This window comes from Lepidochelys kempii, chromosome 27, assembly GCF_965140285.1.
Source record: "Lepidochelys kempii isolate rLepKem1 chromosome 27, rLepKem1.hap1, whole genome shotgun sequence".
Taxonomy (NCBI): domain Eukaryota; kingdom Metazoa; phylum Chordata; order Testudines; family Cheloniidae; genus Lepidochelys; species Lepidochelys kempii.
The window spans coordinates 10,425,274-10,444,407 of record NC_136406.1 but is presented as its reverse complement, the minus strand read 5'-3'; the positions used below and the strand labels follow the sequence as shown (position 1 = coordinate 10,444,407).

The window sequence follows — 19,134 nt, the reverse complement described above, 5'->3', positions numbered from 1 at the left end:
TATTCTTCCCTGGTCATTTGTCCAATCTTCCACTTCTTGTAAGCTTCTTTTTTGTGTTCAAGATCAGCAAGGATTTCACTGTTGAGCCAAGCTGGTCGCCTGCCATATTTGCTATTCTTTCTACACATCGGGATGGTTTGTCCCTGTAACCTCAATAAGGATTCTTTACAATGCAGCCAGCTCTCCTAGACTCTTTTCCCCTACATGTTATTCTCCCAGGGGATCCTTCCGATCAGTTCCTTGAGGTTGTCAAAGTCTGCTTTTCTGAAGTCCAGGGTCCGTATTCTGCTGCTCTCCTTTCTTCCCTGTGTCAGGATCCTGAACTCGACCATCTCATGGTCACTGCCTCCCAGGTTCCCATCCACTTTTGCTTCCCCTACTAATTCTTCCCAGTTTGTGAGCAGCAGGTCAAGAAGAGCTCTACCTCGAGTTGGTTCCTCCAGCACTAGTACCAGGAAATTGTCCCCTACACTTCCCAAAAACTTCCTGGATTGTCTGTGCACCGCTGTATTGCTCTCCCAGCAGATATCAGGCTGATTGAAGTCTCCCATAAGAACCAGGGCCTGCGATCTAGTAACTTCCGTTAGTTAGAATCATAGAATATCAGGGTTGGAAGGGACCTCTGGAGGTCATCTAGTCCAACCCCCTGCTCAAAGCAGGACCAATTCCTAATTTTTGCCCCAGGTCCCTAAATGATCCCCTCAAGAATTGAACTCACAACCCTGGGCTTAGCAGGCCAATGCTCAAACCACTGAGCTATCCCTCCCCCCAGAAGAAAGCCTTGCCCACCTCATCCCCCTGGTCCAGTGGTCTATAGCAGACTCCCATCACGACATCACCCTTGTTGCTCACACTTCTAAACTTAATCCAGAGACACTCAGGTTTTTCTGCAGTTTCAAACCAGAGCTCTGAGCAGTCATACTGCTCTTACATACAATGCAACTCCCCCACCTTTTCTGCCTTGCCTGTCCTTCCTGAACAGTTTATATCCATCCATGACAGTACTCCAGTCATCTGAGTTATCCCACCAAGTCTCTGTTATTCCAGTCACATCATAATTCCTTGACTGTGCCAGGACTTCCAGTTCTCCCTGCTTGTTTCCCAGGCTTCTTGCATTTGTGTATAGGCACTTCAGATAACTTGCTGTTCGTCCTGCTTTCTTAGTATGAGGCAGGAGCCCTCCCCTTTCGCGCTCTCCTGCTCGTGCTTCCTCCCAGTATCCCACTTCCCCACTTACCTCAGGGCTTTGGTCTCCTTCCCCCAGTGAACCTAGTTTAAAGCCCTCCTCACTAGGTTAGCCAGCCTGCTTGCGAAGATGCTCTTCCCTCTCTTTGTTAGGTGGAGCCCGTCTCTGCCTAGCACTCCTCCTTCTTGGAACACCATCCCATGGTCAAAGAATCCAAAGCCTTCTCTCTGACACCACCTGCGAAGCCATTTGTTGACTTCCACGATTCGACGGTCTCTACCCCGGCCTTTTCCTTCCACGGGGAGGATGGAAGAGAACACCACTTGCGCCTCAAACTCCTTTATCCTTCTTCCCAGAGCCACGTAGTCCACAGTGATCCGCCCAAGGTCATTCTTGGCAGTATCATCGGTGCCCACATGGATAAGCAGGAAGGGGTAGCGATTCAAGGGCTTGATGAGTCTTGGCAGTCTCTCCGTCACACCGTGAATCCTAGCTCCTGGCAAGCAGCAGACTTCTCGGTTTTCCCGGTCGGGGCGGCAGATAGATGACTCATTCCCCCTGAGGAGAGAGTCCCCGACCACCACGCCCCGCCTCCTTCTCTTGGGATCGGTGGTCGTGGAACCGCCAACCCTAGGAAAGTGCATCTCATGCCTTCCAATCAGCACAGTCTCCTTCTGCTCCCTTCCCTCAGATGTATCATCTGGTCCACTCTCCTCGTTAGTGCCTGTGGAGAGAACATGAAAGCGGTTGCTTACCTGTATCTGCGCTACTGGTACATGGACGCTCCCCTTTCTTCTTCTGGAGGTCACATGCTGCCAAATTTCTTCACCGTCCTCCTGTCCCCGCTGCGTGACCTGCTCTGAATCTTCAGAACATTGTGTCCGTAGAAGCATATCCTGACGACTGTCCAGGAAATGTTCAGTTTCTCTTTTGCAACGCAGGGTCAATACTTGTTTCTCCAGACCTTGAACCTTCTCTTCCAATATGGAGACCAGCTTGCACTTTATACTGACTTTGTACAAGGTCAGGCAGCCCTGCCGCCTGGCTGGAGCCAGCCACACACCGTGCGGCACGGAGCACCGGATCCGGCCAGGCTCTGCAGCTGCCCCAGGAGCTCACCGCCCCACACCCGGAGCATTGTGCTGGCAGCGCAGTGAGCTGAGGCTGCGGGGGAGGGGCTGGGGACCAGCCTCCCGGGCCAGGAGCTCAGGGGCTGGGCAGGAGGGTCCCGCGGGCCGTAGTTTGCCCACCTCTGAGCTATCATGACATCAACATCACTTTTAGTGGAGAGTTGTTAGCAGACTCATGGTCTCTGCTTAGCAGAACTGGAAAATTATGTCAGCACCCGTATACCATAAATTAAACGGGATACTTGTTTTCCTTTGCACCTTATTCATGGCTGTAGTATCTCACAAACTGCTTCTTGAGGAGGTACGCTTAGTTTCCCTCCTGCTTCCTTACCCCTAAGTACTTTGGAGAGGGAGCAATCTGGGACTGTAAGGAATCTGGACTTTTCTTGAGAAGAAAAAGAAGATTTTACTTTGCCTGAAGATTTCCTTTCTTCTCACAGGAAGGCCCACAACAAATACTTGGGAATTCCTGCTTCCCAATCCTATGCAAAGACCAGTAGACCATTCCTAACTACAAAACAGCTACACAACTAGGAATGTTTGTTGTTAATATTTATTTGTATTGTGGGAGCATTTGGGAGCCATAGACTGGGGCTTCATGGCGCTTAGGTGCTCAGCAAACGCAGAGCAGAAAGATTCCAGTCTAACCTACATTCATACAAGTGCTTTGTTACCACCTTAAATCTTTTTTTTTTTTTTTTAAATCACTTGTACCTTGTTCCAGCTGATTACTCACAGAATGGCAGGCCATTTATCCTGTGCAGCACACATTCGTGAAGACAGTGGTCCTTGCAACAATGTTGTGTCTGGGTGGAAAAAGCTTTTCTGCTCTTTTTGTGTGTTAAAATCATTTTAATTCTTTCACACCTGGATTTGCTCTACTGCGTCTGCCCTTTTCTGGGTCACTTAGGGACACAAATTAGCTTAATTGGCAAATGTATTATTGTTCAGATCACTGGCGCAGAAATAACTTGGTAGTAAGCCAGGTAAAGCACCCCTTCCTTTTTTGATTGTTGGCAGACACTTCAGCACCGATTCAGGTCATCCAGCTCTGAGAAGAGTTCAGGACTTGTAGAGAGGTTATTTTATTTTTTAATTTGTGCCATAGGCCAGCATTCTTCAAATTACGTCAAACAGCAAAAATACAGGAGGGTCAAGGAAGCTTTTTATTAACTATGCAAAATGTGTGAAAATCAAATGAAAAAGAACTACTGTGCATTCTATAATGCTCTATATCTAAGGACAGGTTTCAGAATAGCAGCCGTGTTAGTCTGTATCTGCAAAAAGAAAAGGAGGACTTGTGGCACCTTAGAGACTAACAAATTTATTTGAGCATAAGCTTTTGTGAGCTACAGCTCACTTCATCGGATGCATTCAGTGGAAAATACAGTGGGGAGATTTATATACACAGAGAACATGAAACAATGGGTGTTATCATACACACTGTGATGAGAGTGATCAGGTAAGGTGAGCTATTACCAGCGGGGGCAGGGCTTTTGTAGTGATAATCAAGGTGGGCCATTTCAGCAGTTGACAAGAATGTCTGAGGAACAGCGGGGGGGGGGGAGCAATAAACATGGGGAAATAGTTTTACTTTGTGTAATGACCCATCCACTCCCAGTCTTTATTCAAGCCTAAGTTAACTGTATCCAGTTTGCAAATTAATTCCAGTTCAGCAGTCTCTCACTGGAGTCTGTTTCTGAAGTTTTTTTGTTGAAGAATTGCCACTTTTAGGTCTGTAATTGAGTGACCAAAGAGATTGAAGTGTTCTCCGACTGGTTTTTGAATGTTATAATTCTTGTCGTCTAATTTGTGTCCATTTGTTCTTTTACGTAGAGACTGTCCAGTTTGGCCAATGTACATGGCAGAGGGCATTGCTGGCATATGATGGCATATATCACATTGGTAGATGTGCAGGTGAACGAGCCTCTGATAGTGTGGCTGATGTTATTAGGCCCTGTGATGGTGTCCCCTGAATAGATACAACAGGCTTTGTTGCAAGGATAGGTTCCTGGGTTAGTGGTTCTGTTGTGTGGTATGTGGTTGCTGGTGAGTATTTGCTTCAGGTTTGGGGGCTGTCTGTAGGCAAGGACTGGCCTGTCTCCCAAGATTTATGAGAGTGTTGGGTCATCCTTCAGGATAGGTTGTAGATCCTTAATAATGCGTTGGAGGGGTTTTAGTTGGCTAGCTGTCACCTTCTGGCTCTGTCAGTCTGTTTCTTCACTTCAGCAGGTGGGTATTATAGTTGTAAGAATGCTTGACAGAGATCCTGTAGGTGTTTGTCTCTGTCTGAGGGGTTGGAGCAAATGCGGTTGTATCGCAGAGCTTGGCTGTAGACGATGGATCGTGTGGTGTGGTCAGGGTGAAAGCTGGAGGCATGTAGGTAGGAATAGCGGTCAGTAGGTTTCCGGTATAGGGTGGTGTTTATGTGACCATCGTTTATTAGCATTGTAATGTCCAGGAAGTGAATCTCTTGTGTGGACTGGACCAGGCTGAGGTTGATGGTGGGATGGAAATTGTTGAAATCATGGTGGAATTCCTCAAGGGCTTCTTTTCCAGGGGTCTAGATGATGAAGATGTCATCAGTGTAGCGGAAGTAGAGTAGGGGCGTTAGGGGACGAGAGCTGAGGAAGCGTTGTTCTAAGTCAGCCATGAAAATGTTAGCATATTGTGGGGCCATATGGGTACCCATAGCAGTGCCGCTGATTTGAAGGTATACATTGTCCCCAAATGTGAAATTGTTATGGGTGAGGACAAAGTCAAAGTTCAGCCACTCAGAAACAACTCCAGGTTAGCTGTGGCATTATCGGGGATAGTGTTCTTGACGGCTTGTAGTCCATCTTTGTGTGGAATCTTGGTGTAGAGGGCTTCTACATCCATAGTGACCAGGATGGTGTTATCAGGAAGATCACCGATGGATTGTAGTTTCCTCAGGAAGTCAATGGTGTCTTGAAGGTAGCTGGGAGTGCTGGTAGCGTAGGGCCTGAGGAGGGAGTCTACATAGCCAGGCAGTCCTGCTGTCAGGGTGCCAATGCCTGAGATGATGGGGCGCCCAGGATTTCCAGGTTTATGGATCTTGGGTAGCAGATAGAATACCCCTGGTCAGAGTTCGAGGGGTGTGTCTGTGCGGATTTGTTCTTATGCTTTTTCAGGGAGTTTCTTGAGCAAATGCTGTAGTTTCTTTTGGAAACCCTCAGTGGGATCAGAGGGTAATGGCTTGTAGAAAGTGGTGTTGGAGAGCTGCCGAGCAGCCTCTTGTTCATATTCTGACCTATTCATGATGACGACAGCACCTCCTTTGTCAGCCTTTTTGATTATGAAGTCAGAGTTGTTTCTGAGTGGCTGAACTTTGTGACTTTGTCCTCAGCCATAACTATTTCACATTTGGGGACAATGTATATCCCCGCTCTCCTGCTGGTAATAGCTTACCTTACCTGACCATTCTCATTACAGTGTGTATGGTAATACCCATTGTTGCATGTTCTCTGTGTATATAAATCTCCCCACTGTATTTTCCACTCAATGCATCCGATGAAGTGAGCTGTAGCTCACGAAAGCTTATGCTCAAATAAATTTGTTAGTCTCTAAGATGCCACAAGTCCTCCTGTTCTTTTTGTAGATCTAAGCAGGAGAGTGAATTTGTGTGGGGGGGTGGAGGGTGAGAAAACCTGGATTTGTGCTGGAAATGGCCCAACCTGATGATCACTTTAGATAAGCTATTACCAGCAGGACAGTGGGGTGGGAGGAGGTATTGTTTCATATTCTCTGTGTATATATAAAGTCTGCTGCAGTTTCCACGGTATGCATCCGATGAAGTGAGCTGTAGCTCACGAAAGCTCATGCTCAAATAAATTGGTTAGTCTCTAAGGTGCCACAAGTACTCCTTTCCATTTGTGAACTGTGTCTCTGAACTGTCTGCAAAGGTCGCTGTTTCCTCAGTTATGCATAGTAGAATGTGTTTTCCTTTCTTTAAAAAACAAACAAAACCCTAGGAAATAACATTAAGGCTGCAAATTCAAGCACTCAAAAGTTAGGAAATGCCAGAATCAAGCATGCCTGTAAAACTTTGATGTGGCCCCCTTCTGTGTATGCATTATGATACAGTCTTTAATGTATATACATACATACTGTTTTTTCCACAGAATCCCTGCCTCCTTCGGCATACAGGGTGAACTGTGCTCCGTGAATGAATCCGGGTTGTGTATCGAATGAGGCGGTGGTCTGTAGTCCTCTTGTCTCATTCACTGTAGAAATTAGAAGGTGTGTAATGTCAGAGGCCGGAGACTGGAAGAAGAGCCAGAATGATCTTGCGGCTAAGTCATTTGAGCTCAGTTCTGCCACAGACTTCCAATCCATCAAGCAGTTTGCTGCAGAATTAGTCTGTGTTACACCACAGAGTCCCAGTGTACCAGACATAGACTTGTGCAAACTGATAGACCAAATAATGTGCCATGATGGGTCCTTTCCCTTGGAAGTTATTAAATTGCTTTTGTAACTTCAGTGGTGCATTGGGTATGAAGTTGCCTGTGTCCTCTGCATGAAGTTGATGACACAGGCTTGGTATTTTGTCTCCTACATCTTGTGCAAGAATGATTAGCTCTAAACATTGGTCACAAAAATCATATACTTGTCTATTGAGTGTTTTCACAAAATCTTTTCCTTTTCAGCTGCTTTCCACGAATGCAGTTATTGCTCTCCATTGGGATTGCAGTTGCTTTGATCTCTGTGCCTATAACTTGATACAACTGTGGGATTTTTTTTAAAGAGCATTCCCCAGTTGATGTCGGCCATTTCAGAATCTAGGCACCATCTTAATGCTTTTTGCTTTTTTTCTTGCTGTTCTGGTAAAGGTAAAGGCTATGGACAAAATTTGCTTCTGATAGTAGGTTTAGAAGAGCTCGATAGGGATCTGCATTGGAAGGAGGGTCTAGTAGTCAAATCTTTATCAGACATAATTTATATCAATCGGTCAGGGGGACCACTTTCTTCAGCACATACCTTGAGCTGTAACCTGTCTATGATCATGATAGTGTGCTTTTTCAAGTCTCCCTTGAAAGAATTAAATAGCTTGTTGCCATAGCTTAAAAGGCACCTAGTTAATAATGGCCATCTGATTTCCTTCCCTCCCCAAAAAAGAAAAGATTGTGTTCCTGGAATTAGACTGATGAGCACCATAGAGCAATAGGAGATAGTACAGTAATTTGAGTGCAGGGGAAGGTGCATTGCATGAGGTTTTGTGTAATAATGTTAAATTTTTTCCTCTTTAGATAACTTTTGCAACAGGATGGCTGAGCCACGTCAGGATTTCAATATGATGGAAGACCATTCGATGAGCCAAGCTAAGCAGATCCCGTCAGGTGAGCCTTACCAGATGGGGGTAGTCATGGGAGAAAGGGAGGACCTTCCCCCACAGGTAGCTATTTCCTCTCCAGGAGAATGAGGATGACACAAGTGGGAGAGCTCAGTACAAGGAGACTGGGGTGAGGTTGCCCATAGTGTTTACGCCTGGGAATGTATGTGGTTCAATGAAAGGTTAGTCCAAAGTCTAGGAAAAGGGGACTGTTTTGTGAATTACTTAGGTGCCGAGACATCATCGTGCAGTAAATGAGCTTCTTTGTCTTCTGGGAGATAAACATAAGATACATTCAGATACTTTATAGCTAAAACCGAAGTTTGGGGTTTGGGGTTGGTGACGGAATCACTGCGTGAGATCCTATCACCTGTTACGCCAGAGGCCAGACTTGATCATCATCATCCCCATTTGCCTTGAGTTCTCTTTCCCATTCAGAGGTAAGTTTTAATAGAAGAAAAAACACTTGAGTCTGCAGAGCGTGTGAAATCTGTAAAGGCTGTAGAATCTAGCTGCGCATAGAAAAAGATAAAAGCTGCTTAGGAATTAAAAGGAGGTGAAACAGGCTTTTCCCACATCCGCTATAGAAGGGACCGGGTGATTGATTTAGTTTTTTAAAGGTAGATTAATGGTTTCTTTAATAGACTGAGATACAGGACTGAGATTTCCCATCCCTCCATGTATCACCTCAAATCCTCCCTAGTGTACTAGTTCTTTTTGTTCATACTTAAGACTCATGTCCATGGATGTGTAGATGAGCTACCTCCTGTATGTCACTGGCTTCCTTTTACCGCCTCTGAACATGGTTATAAAACCTTTCCCCCTTTACAGGATTCAGAAAATTAAAAAGTCACTAGGGCAAATCTCTCAAACCCGCATCTACCCCGTTTATGCATTATGGCAGCCATCTTTTCATCTGTTGGTTGCTGGAAGGGTTCAAGAATCTCTGGATAATAACTTAGATATTGGGACAGTGGCATTTGGGGCGGTGGGGGACAATGAGGAATGGAACGTTGATCATTCTAAGTGAGCTGGCAGGAATGCCGACGGTGCACTCTGAGCATTTGGGTTGGTCTGTTGCAGATAGAGGTGGACGAGCTGGTTTAAGTTTAAAAACAAGAATCTCCTTGCCCCTGAAAGTGAACTCTGACCCATTCTGCAGGTGTGAAATGAGTTCACTGGCTTTCCTTCCCAGATGATGTCCTCAACCCATGGCCCATCATCAAGTGGGCCCCACCTTTACCTTCAAGAGACCCCACACCAACCGCAGCTTGGTGGTGATCGTTGCCATTATAATTGAATGGTCACTGGGGCCTAGTAAAGGGGGTGCCTGAGATGCCAGGCCCCACTTTTGCCCTTACAGAAGGGGAGGAAGGTTTTAGACTTGTTCTGTCTCTGCCTCTATTCCCTCCGCTCTCCAAAGAAACTACTCTGCTTACCAGAGGGGAAGAGGGAGGGGGCTTCTGCTGGCATGTAAACATGTGAGAAGGTGGAGGTTGGGGTGGGAAGGGAAGGCCTGGTCACACCGAGCCTCTGTTTCTCGTGTGTGTGTGTGTGTGTGAGCGAGTGACTGGGGTCCCCTTTCGGGGCAAGACTGGCCCTGGTAGAAGCTTTGGATATTTTAATGCGCCTCATTGACAAAACTGCACTCTCCTGCCCCTCCAGTCTCTAGGCTGAAGCTGGCCCCTCATTTAGAGAGTGGAACTTATGACTTTCTGCCCTTTTGATTTGAGCTGCTGTGGCGAGAGAACCATTTTACAGTGGCTTTCATTGGGCTAAAGGGCATAATCCCCATGTGTGTGCAAGGGATCAGATAGAGCTTTTATCAGAGCCGTTTAAACTAGTAACTCTTGTTGTCGTCTTGTGAAGAGCAGTTTCCCCATTGCGTAGTGAGCGGGGCATTCCCTGAATGCTCTACTTCATCTCTCTGGGGAGGAGGATGTTAAGAGGAAAACATTGCAAAGCCGAGAGACGTATTTTACAAATAAAGCACTTGGCTTGCGTTGAAGTCCAGGGTTCTGGGACGTCACCTAAGCAAGTGCTAGTGGCTGGTCTGGATGTTGTAGGGTGCTGTTCCCAGGGGCCTCTGTTCATGTGTTGGAAATTGGCACGTATTTCTGATGTTAGTAGCATGCGTGTGTATGGCGTCCTTTATCAGTGTATCTCGGAGGGCTTTACAGACATTAGGTGATGAATCCTCACCCCCTACTGTGAAATGAGTATTCTCTTTCATATGTGGGGAGACTGATGTACAGGGAGGATAAATGGCAGGCACACACCTCGGAGGTCACACGGTGAGTCATGATAGGAGGAGAATCCTCAATCCTGAATACCAGCCCCCCTGCTCTAACCACTAATCCCTACTCTCCCATCTCGACCTAGGAATAGCCCTCGACTGTCAGGCTTCCGCCTCTCTGCTCTAGCCACTTGTGCCTCCCTGTGTGTTTTTATGAACGTTCACCAAGGGAAGGATGGACTACAGAACGTGTCAGATACAGTGGATGTCTGACCTCACCAAAAATCAGATCCAGAGAGGATTTCCCCTGCCCTCTAGGCATGCACATACCCAATAACAACCAGTGGGTTTTTCTTCTTTTCTCACAGCCTAATTTGCTGTCTCTGTTCCTTCGCTTTGCCCACCCCAACCCTCCTGCTTCTCCCCTACTGCCTGATCCTTGAAGTAGATGGGCTCATCTCTTTCCCTTGTCCTACCCCCTCCAACCTACTGCCTGGCCTGTGTCTCCTTTTCCCTGCCCCCCGTCATGTCTCTAATACACAGATTCTCCCTAATTCCCCTGGAAGTGTTTGTTGCTTTCCTAGTGACTGCAGTTGTAATGATGCAGCAGCATGCATGTGCATTCTGTATTCACGAGTCAGCTCAATTGATGATGATAACATAGCGCCGCACAATGCTCCCCAAAGGTTCTGCCAGCAGACAGCTTCCTTCTCTTGGGTAGCGAGCCAGGACAACTGAGGGAAAAGCTGGGAATGTGGAGAAGTGGGGAAGTTTTCTACAAAAGAGCTCCTCTCACCCTGTGTTTTAGGTCTACATTTTCAAGATGTCTTTCCCCACATATTTAACAATCCAGCTCAGAAACCTGTGTAGTCATAAGGACTGATAGTACTCCATTAAAGTGGAGCAACATATTTCTGTCTTGTATCTGCCTCCGGTGCAGTTTGCATCAGGCAAATGGGTTCCCTCTGTTATGGACAGAGCCTTTGGCATGTTCCAAGGACTGTTCTCCCTTCCAGGCCCCTCAAGGTTGTCCCTCTTATCCAGTCAAATCAGCAACCTTCTGTCAGTGCCATAGTTTAAATTCTCATGCACCAAAGAGTCCAAGAGACTTTGCTTGTGTTAGCTTGAATCATTCTTCGTAAATCAATTTCTCCAGTTCTCGTTATTTTATTTTGCTGGAATTCCTTGCAAAGAGCATCCTTGTACTTTTTGCTCTAACAGTCTGATAGCTGACTTCTTGGAACCAAGGCCCAACATAATAATCCATGTGGAGCACTGAGGAGTTCCATGCAAGTGCTTTCCCTTTTTGCATTGGTTTAAAAAACATGAATAACAGAAGAAAATAAACTATCAATTCAACAATCTGCTCTAAGAGAGAGCCTATACTGCACTAGAAACATCAAAGTGAACTTTACAGTGACTCACTCAGATTGATGTAATCCGACATTTGTGGTCTCCAAGGAAAGTTTTTATTTTATTTTATTTATTTACTGATTGTACTTTTTTTCTTACTGTGCTTTGCTGTTTCTAGATGTGCTCTGCATTGGATTGGTTGCTCAGCAGATTTTGCTTTTGGCTTTTTTTGGTGCTATCACTGAATCCGTAACTGGTGCTTTAACACTTTGTGAACATCTTATTGTAATTGCCAGCTACAGCCATCCAGCTTTTCAGATAAGGATGGGTGAGGTTAACGTAAGAGCCCGCTAGACGTAACCAAGGACCTGTTCTGAGTGCTCAATGTATGTTTTTTCCAGGCTATCCCCTGCAGATACCGGTTGATGATGGATCAGATGAACCCATTTCCGAGACCTCTGATGCTAAGAGCACTCCAACTATGGAAGGTGGGAGCTCTTTGTCATACTGCTTTTAAACCATAATGGCTGGTGCTGTTTCTAAGCATTGTTTAGAGATGCACCAGACCGTTTTTTGAAGGGCGTTCCTGAAGAGGCGTGGCTGTCTTGTGTCTCTGTGCTGCCACGCCTCTTCAGGAACGCCCTTCAAAAAACGGTCTGGTGCATCTCTAAACAATGCTTAGAGCTGCCAGATAAATGCTCTTTCTTAGTTTGGTATTCACGAAGGAGAATTGCCCACACAGACACCCCTGGAGGATCAATTCCAGTTCCATTTCCTCCTTCAAGGATTGCACTCTCATACCAGTGTGCCTATTGATGACTGCTGAGTGTAGCCCATCCTGAAAGGGTAATTTCCTCCACCGACTTGTGTCTGTAACTCCCCATTAATGTTAATGGGCACTAGCCAGCCTTCAGAAGCCATTATTAAACCGCTCACAAGGCAACACAGATTCTAAAGGAGACATGCAGACTCCAAAAAAATCATTAGGAAAAATGTCTGAGCCTCCTGGTTGCCTTTCCCTGATAAACAACCCTGTAGCCTGCCAGGAAGAGTTAGATTTACATCAAACCAATGAGTGTTCTCCGTTTCCAATAGATATTTACACAGAAATGTCAAGAATCGGACAAGAAACCAAGCAGTATTCCAAGCTGTCACACATCAGCTGGGTGTCTAGGCATTCAGTCCAAATCACCTCTCAGGCTAACAAAACCTGGGTTATTTCGGGGGTGTTCATATTAGAACTTTTGGTTGCAAGATGTGTCTCCACTACTCCTAGTGGGAGTTTGGTGCCAAAATACGTTTAAAAATTTGGCCCACAGTCTTTAGTATCCTACAGACATTTAAAGATTGCAGTATCAATGGTGGTGGAGAAGTCTGCAGAGATCTTTCAACTTGAAATTCTATTTATGGGAGGCTGCTTGGTCGAGTTATTAGCATGGGACCTGGCTTCTAATCCTGACTCTACCAGTGACTTTAGCAAATTACTTAACCTACCTCTGCCTTAGTTTCCTATCTGTAAAATGGGATAATATACTTTAAAAGGTGGGCATAGATCTTTGAGGTCCTTGGATGGGAGGTGCTATACAAAAGTGCAAAGTATTATTCATTACGTAAGTTCCCTGCAGTTTATAGAGATTATTACTACTTATTTTTTTACTAGACCTTGACTGCAGAGAGTGCCATTTCAGATTTTTGTATGGGGGGAGCAACTTTAACCGTGATTTCTGTGCCTACGTAGGCACTTGAAAACTCTAGTTTTTTGGCAGATAAGTTAACAATTAGCTGACAGGAGCCCTGTACCTAATTCCTTTATGAAAGAAAGAAAATGAAATAAATAGACCTATTCAGCTCTAATAACATGTTCTGACATTTTGTGGCAAGTTACTTAAGGGACACTGGTTAGGTTTAAAATGGTAATGTGTATTCTTACTTTATTACTAACTCTGTGGAGAGAGAGAGACTCCGTCAGGACTTCTGGGTTCTATCCCAGCTCTGGGAGGAGAGCAGGGTCTAGTGGATTACAGTGGGGAGCATTTACACCTGGGTTCTATATAAGAATATCAGAATGGCCACACTGGGTCAGACCAAAGGTCCATCTAGCCCAGTGTCCTGTCTTCCGACAGTGGCCAATGCCAGGTGCTTCAGAAGGAATGAACAGACCAGGGAATCATCAAGTTGCCCTGTTGCCCACTCCCAGCTTCTGACAAAGAGAGGCAAGGGACATGCAGAACATGGTGTTGGATCCCTGCCCACCCTGGCTAATAGCCATTGCTGGACCTATCCGCCATGAATTTACCTAGTTCTTATTGGAACCCTGTTATAGTTTTGGCCTTCACGACATTCCCTGGCAAAAAGTTCCATATGGTGACTGAAGAAATAATTTTTTTTGTTTTAAATCTGCTGCCTGTTAATTTCATTCAGTGACCTCGAGTTCTTGTATTATGAGAGAGAGAGTAAATAACATTTCCTTATTCAATTTTTACGCACCATTCCTGATTTTATAGACCTCTATCATATCCCCCCTTAGTCTCTTTTCCAAGCTGAAAAGTCTGTCTTTTTAATCTCTCCTTATACAGAAGGTGTTCCATACCCCTAATCATTTCTGTTCCCCTTCTCTGTACCTTTTCCAAATCCAATATATCTTTTCTGAGATGGGGTGACCACATCTGCACAAACTATTCAATATGTTGGCGTACCGTGGATTTGTATAGAGGCAATATGATATTTTTCTCTTATTTTCTATCCCTTTCCTAATGATTCCCAATATTCTGTTAGCTTTTTTAATTGCCACTGCACATGGAGCAGATGTTTTCAGAGAACTAGCCACAATGACTCCACGATCTTTCTTGATGGGTTCAGCTAATTTAGATCCCATCATTTTGTACGTATAGTTGGGAGGATATTTTGCCAAGTGCGTTACTTTGCATTTATCAGCATTGAATTTCTTCTGCCATTGTAAAAAGAAAAGGAGGACTTGTGGCACCTTAGAGACTAACCAATTTATTTGAGCATAAGCTTTCGTGAGCTACAGCTCACTTCATCTGCCACTGTGTTATCCAGTTTTGTGAGGTCCCTTTGTAACTCTTCACAGTCTGCTTTTGACTTAATGACAAATTTCAGAGTAGCAGCCGTGTTAGTCTGTATCCATAAAAAGAAAAGGAGGACTTGTGGCACCATAGGGACTAATAAATTTATTTGAGCATAAGCTTTCGGGAGCTACAGCTCACTTCATCGGATGCATACCGATGAAGTGAGATGTAGCTTACGAAAGTTTATGCTCTAATAAATTTGTTAGTTTCTAAGGTGCCACAAGTCATCCTTTTCTTTTGACTGAACTATCTTGAATAATTTTGTATCATCTGTAAATTTTGCCACCCCACTGTGTACCCCTTTTTCCAGATCATTTATGAATATGTTGAACAGCACTGGCCTCAGTACAGACCCTTGAGGGACCCCACGCTTTACCTTTCTCCATTCTCACCTTTTATTCTAACCCTTTGTTTCCGAGATCTTTTAGCTGAAGTGCATGGCAGTACTTTCAGGATCATCTAATGATCCCTAATTTACTTTAATGACACGCCTTTTGTTACCTTAATCACCCTGCCTCTGTTTATAAACAAGCTCCCTGCCTGAAAGGCTGTGCTGCTCCCAGCTTCCGAACTCATCACATATCACACTCGGGCTGCTGCAGTTAAGAGCTCTGTCTGGGGCTAGGGTGAGTAGAGCTCCCCTAGGAAACTCGGGGCGGGAGGGGCGTTAGAGCCCTCCCCTGTCCCCGTAAATGGCGCCCCTGTTGTTTAACCTGGACATTAGCAATCCCATCATGCATACTCGTGAAGGGCAAGAGTTTGCACTAAAGTACTTGGCCAGAATATTCCCCTTATCCTCCTATGTGGTGCCCTCCATCCCAGAAGTAGCTGCAGTTCACTGGTGTGTTTGCTCCTTTGTACACATTCCAGGCAATACAATTTGGTGTCTGTCAGAATGACCGCCAATGGTGAAATGTAAAATAAAATAGATACATGTGAAATAAAGCCTAATAGGCTGCTGTGGCAGGATGCCCGAGTCGGGTGGATAGTGTGACTCCTGAGTGTATGATGTTGCCACATTTTTTACAGAGAACCTAATCTAGAAATGTTCTAGAGATGTACTAATATTTGTAGTTGGTGGTATTTCTGTTCCTCTGCTTGTAATGCCTGGCTACCATGCATGCATCTGTCACAAGCCTTGGAAGGAGAGGAAAATACTAATTTTCTTTAGTTTCTAAGCTTTAACTAACAGCAGCTTTATTCTGAACTGGGCTGTTGTACTTTTAAATGCTGATGTCTAGTGACCTGCCAGAGCTGTACTCCATTGGAAAGGAGAACTGCCAGCACTCCATTGCGATAAAACTCTCATTCCCAGCCTACGTGGTTCAAGAGACTGGCCCGTAAAATTCGAGCTGGTCCGGGACTGGATATTGCTGTCCTGTGCATCAGGACAGTGTTGTCATAAGGAGGCAAACCTCATTTGGTGGGGGAGAAAGAGTCGCCAGAGGTTTGCCGTGTGAGGAAAGTCCCAGCAGGGATGAGTTAGTGGGCACCGTGCAGCTGAGGTGGTTAATGAAAGATGCACGTATGTTATAATAAACATCCTGACTGTGGGCTGTTGTCACCAGCTGAGCTCTGAGCATCACTTCTGCAGGCAGCATTGCTGAATGTGCCAACCAGGCATTCTCGCCATCCTGCTCTGAGCATATTTGAAAAAGACAGTGCTGATAGGCAGACTGTTTTGTTTTTTGGATGGGTAAGTAATACATGGAGGCATGCAGCTTGTGTGACAAAGGAGGTGATGTACAGTGTGTGCATGCCCTTTTGTTTCCCATGACAAGTATCGACTTCCGTTCTGCTCAGCCAATAGGAAGGAAACCTGGTGAGCACGGAGGATGGTTTCCCTTCTGTGATGCATCCTTCAGTGCTTTTTTATTTTTAAAGCACTGACATCTGAAGGGGTTTTGTTTCAGTCCGGCTGTGTGAAAGCTGCTTTGTTTTTCAGATGCCACGGCCCCGTTAGTGGAGGAGAGAGCACATGAGGATCGGATTGCAGCTCGGCAGCACGAGGAGATACCCGAGGGAACCACAGGTGAGGCCTCTGCACGCCTTCTGGTGAACGAGGAAGGAGTTTCGAAGTGTGACTGGCAGGGTTGGCAATTTCCCGGGAAAAACTAGGTTAGGGCCGGGGACTGGTAAATACCGGTTTAAACCAGGAAACTGGGAAAACGATTGCATCGGTGTCCAGCAAGTTCAGCAAGCGTAGAACAAATCTTTTCAAATACTGGATACAGCTGTTCCAAACTGAATAATCTATCCACTGTTTCAAAGTTGGTCTTCTGCTACAGAATGCTGCCTGGTCAAATGGACCTGGACTGGTAGGTGGCAACTGCATGGTTCTGATTACTTAATGCTTCAAGCCTACAACTCTGCATTATTATCACTCTCATGTAATCAAATGTTTTAGACGTTTGTTTATACAATATTGAAAACTGAAATGAGTCCTAACATGTATAACTCCGTTGAGAAAATAGCCAACCAAAATGTATAGACATTCTGATGTTCAGTATTTATGATGACATATATTGATATTACGACCAGTGCAGTTTTTCTTTTTATTTGTACAGCCCTAAATTCATCTCCCATCTACCACTGTATGTGATCACAATTTGAATATGTAACTAAAACTCAGCATAATGTGGTGTGCATTGATGAAAGTGTTTTTAAAATAGAAAATGCTTTAAACTGAGACTAACTAGTTTTTCACAGGGCACTAAAAACCAGGGTTTTACCTGGTAAAAAAACTGTTAAATACCATGCCATCCCTGATGGCTGGACAGTCTTTCTGGATGCTTATAGAGCAGGAACGGGCACTGGAGTTACAGCTTAGTAGTAAAAGTACAAACATCTTATAGGCTTGGGTAGGTTCCAGTAAGCACACGCAGGTTTGCTGCTTTATCTTCTCCTACTGGAAAATCTGAACTGATCAGGTCTGTCTCTTGTTCCCATCCTGCAGAGCAGCAGGATCTTTTCTCCTCTGCTGGCTCAACAGCATCATCCTCTTTTGGGTGGCACACCCATGAGTTCTGAGGGAACTAATGGATGAAGTGGCTGAGCTGGTAACAAAAGGATGCAGTTTCTCATTTAATCGGTGACTATACCTGAGAGTAGCCCCTGAAGGCACTAGGTTTGATCCTGGGAATTGCAGACTAGTGAGCTTTACTTTGGTACCAGGTAAACTGGTTTGAAAGGTGATTAAAAATAGAAATAAAATTTATAAAAAACACAGGAGAGAAGCAACCCAGCATGGCTGCTGTAGCAGAAAAGCATGCCACTCTAGTCTACTAGAATTCTCTGGATGTCGACAAAATAATAGATGGATATAGTTTACTTCAGTGGTTCTCAAACTTTTGTACTGGTGACTCCTTTCACATAGCAAGCCTCTGAGTGCGACCACCCCCCCCCTTATAAATTAAAAACATTTTTTAATATAGTTAATACCATTATAAATGCTGGATGCAAAGCAGGGTTTGGGGTGGAGGCTGACAACTTGCGACCCCCAGTTTGAGAACCCCTGGTTTACTTGGACTATCGAAATGCCTTTGTCTAAGGTCCTGTCTGCAGGCTTGACATGGGATATGAGATTAAAGTACTGTCATGCGTCCGAAATTGGTGAAGAGGCCAAAAAAAGAAAAAGCAATAAGTGGTTAGTTTTCAACATTGTAGAAGCTTAACGGGGGTGGTGGTGTGCCCCAGTTGTACGTTAGGACCGATTGTGTAATATATTAACCATCGGGGAAAGGGGTGAGTAGTGAGCAGGCAAAATTTTAAAAGGGGCAAAATTAAGTAGGTCAGTCAAGACTGAAAGAAGACTGAGCTAGTCAAGTTTAGTGACTGGGCATCATGGAATGACAAATGGAATTCAGCACTGATAAATGCAAGGCAGTGCACATCCGAAAGCATAGTTCAAACTGTCCATTGATGTTGCTGGGTTCTAAGCTAACGGTAGCTCTTCAGGAAACAGACCTAGGCATCATTCTGGGCATCATAAACCTCTGCGCAGCATGCAGCAGCCGGGCAAAAGGTAGACAAGATGTTTTTTTTTAGTATTTGTCCACATGGATCCCACTCTCGGTGCTCATACACTCCATGAATGAGAGATTGGATTCTTTTGGTCAGCCGTGTCCTTTGGGGCCACGGATGTGCCCTGCATGATAGAATCACAGGACTAGAAGGGACCTTGAGAGGTCATCTAGTCCAGTCCCATGCACTCATGGCAGGACTAAGTATTATCTACACCATTCCTGACAGGTGTTTGTCTAACCTGCTCTTAAAAATCTCCAATGATGGAGATTCCACAACCTCCCTAGGCAATTTATTCCAGTGCTTGACCACCCTGACAGGAAACTTTTCCTAATGTCCAACCTAAACTGCGGCTTACTGCAATTTAAGCCCATTGCTTCTTGTCCTATCCTCAGAGAAGAAGGAGATCAGTTTTTCCTCCCTCCTCCTTGTAACAACGTTTTATGTACTTGAAAACGGTTATCCTGTCCCCTGTCTTCTTCTCCAGGCTAAACAAGCCCAATTTTTTCAATCTTCCCTCATAGGTCATGTTTTCTAGAACTTTAATAGTTTTTGTTGCTCTTCTCTGGACTTTTTCCAGTTTGTTCACATCTTTCCTAAAATGTGGTGCTCAGAACTGGACGCAGTGCTCCAGTTGAGGCCTAATCAGTGCGGAGTAGAGTAGAAAAATTACTTCTCGTGTCTTGCTTACAACATTCTTCCTAATACATCCCAGAATGTTTGCTTTTTTTGCAACAGTGTTACGCTGTTGACTCATACTTAGCTTG

At 44.9% G+C, this 19,134-nt stretch overlaps 1 protein-coding gene across 19 annotated transcripts in view; it reads left to right on the top strand.

Moving 5' to 3' along the window:
- Positions 1 to 19,134, top strand: part of MAPT (microtubule associated protein tau) — a 101,104-nt gene that overhangs the window by 43,303 nt on the left and 38,667 nt on the right. For 18 of the 19 annotated variants that reach the window (XM_073325489.2, XM_078850720.1, XM_073325492.2 and 15 more), the window contains exons 2-4: positions 7,584 to 7,673; positions 11,657 to 11,743; positions 16,290 to 16,376. In XM_073325489.2, coding sequence (XP_073181590.1) covers positions 7,601 to 7,673; positions 11,657 to 11,743; positions 16,290 to 16,376 — 247 coding nt within the window. In that variant the 5' untranslated portion in view covers positions 7,584 to 7,600. Of the gene's footprint in view, positions 1 to 6,458; positions 6,577 to 7,583; positions 7,674 to 11,656; positions 11,744 to 16,289; positions 16,377 to 19,134 lie in introns of all 19 variants that reach the window. The other variant, XM_073325491.2, reaches the window with a different exon arrangement.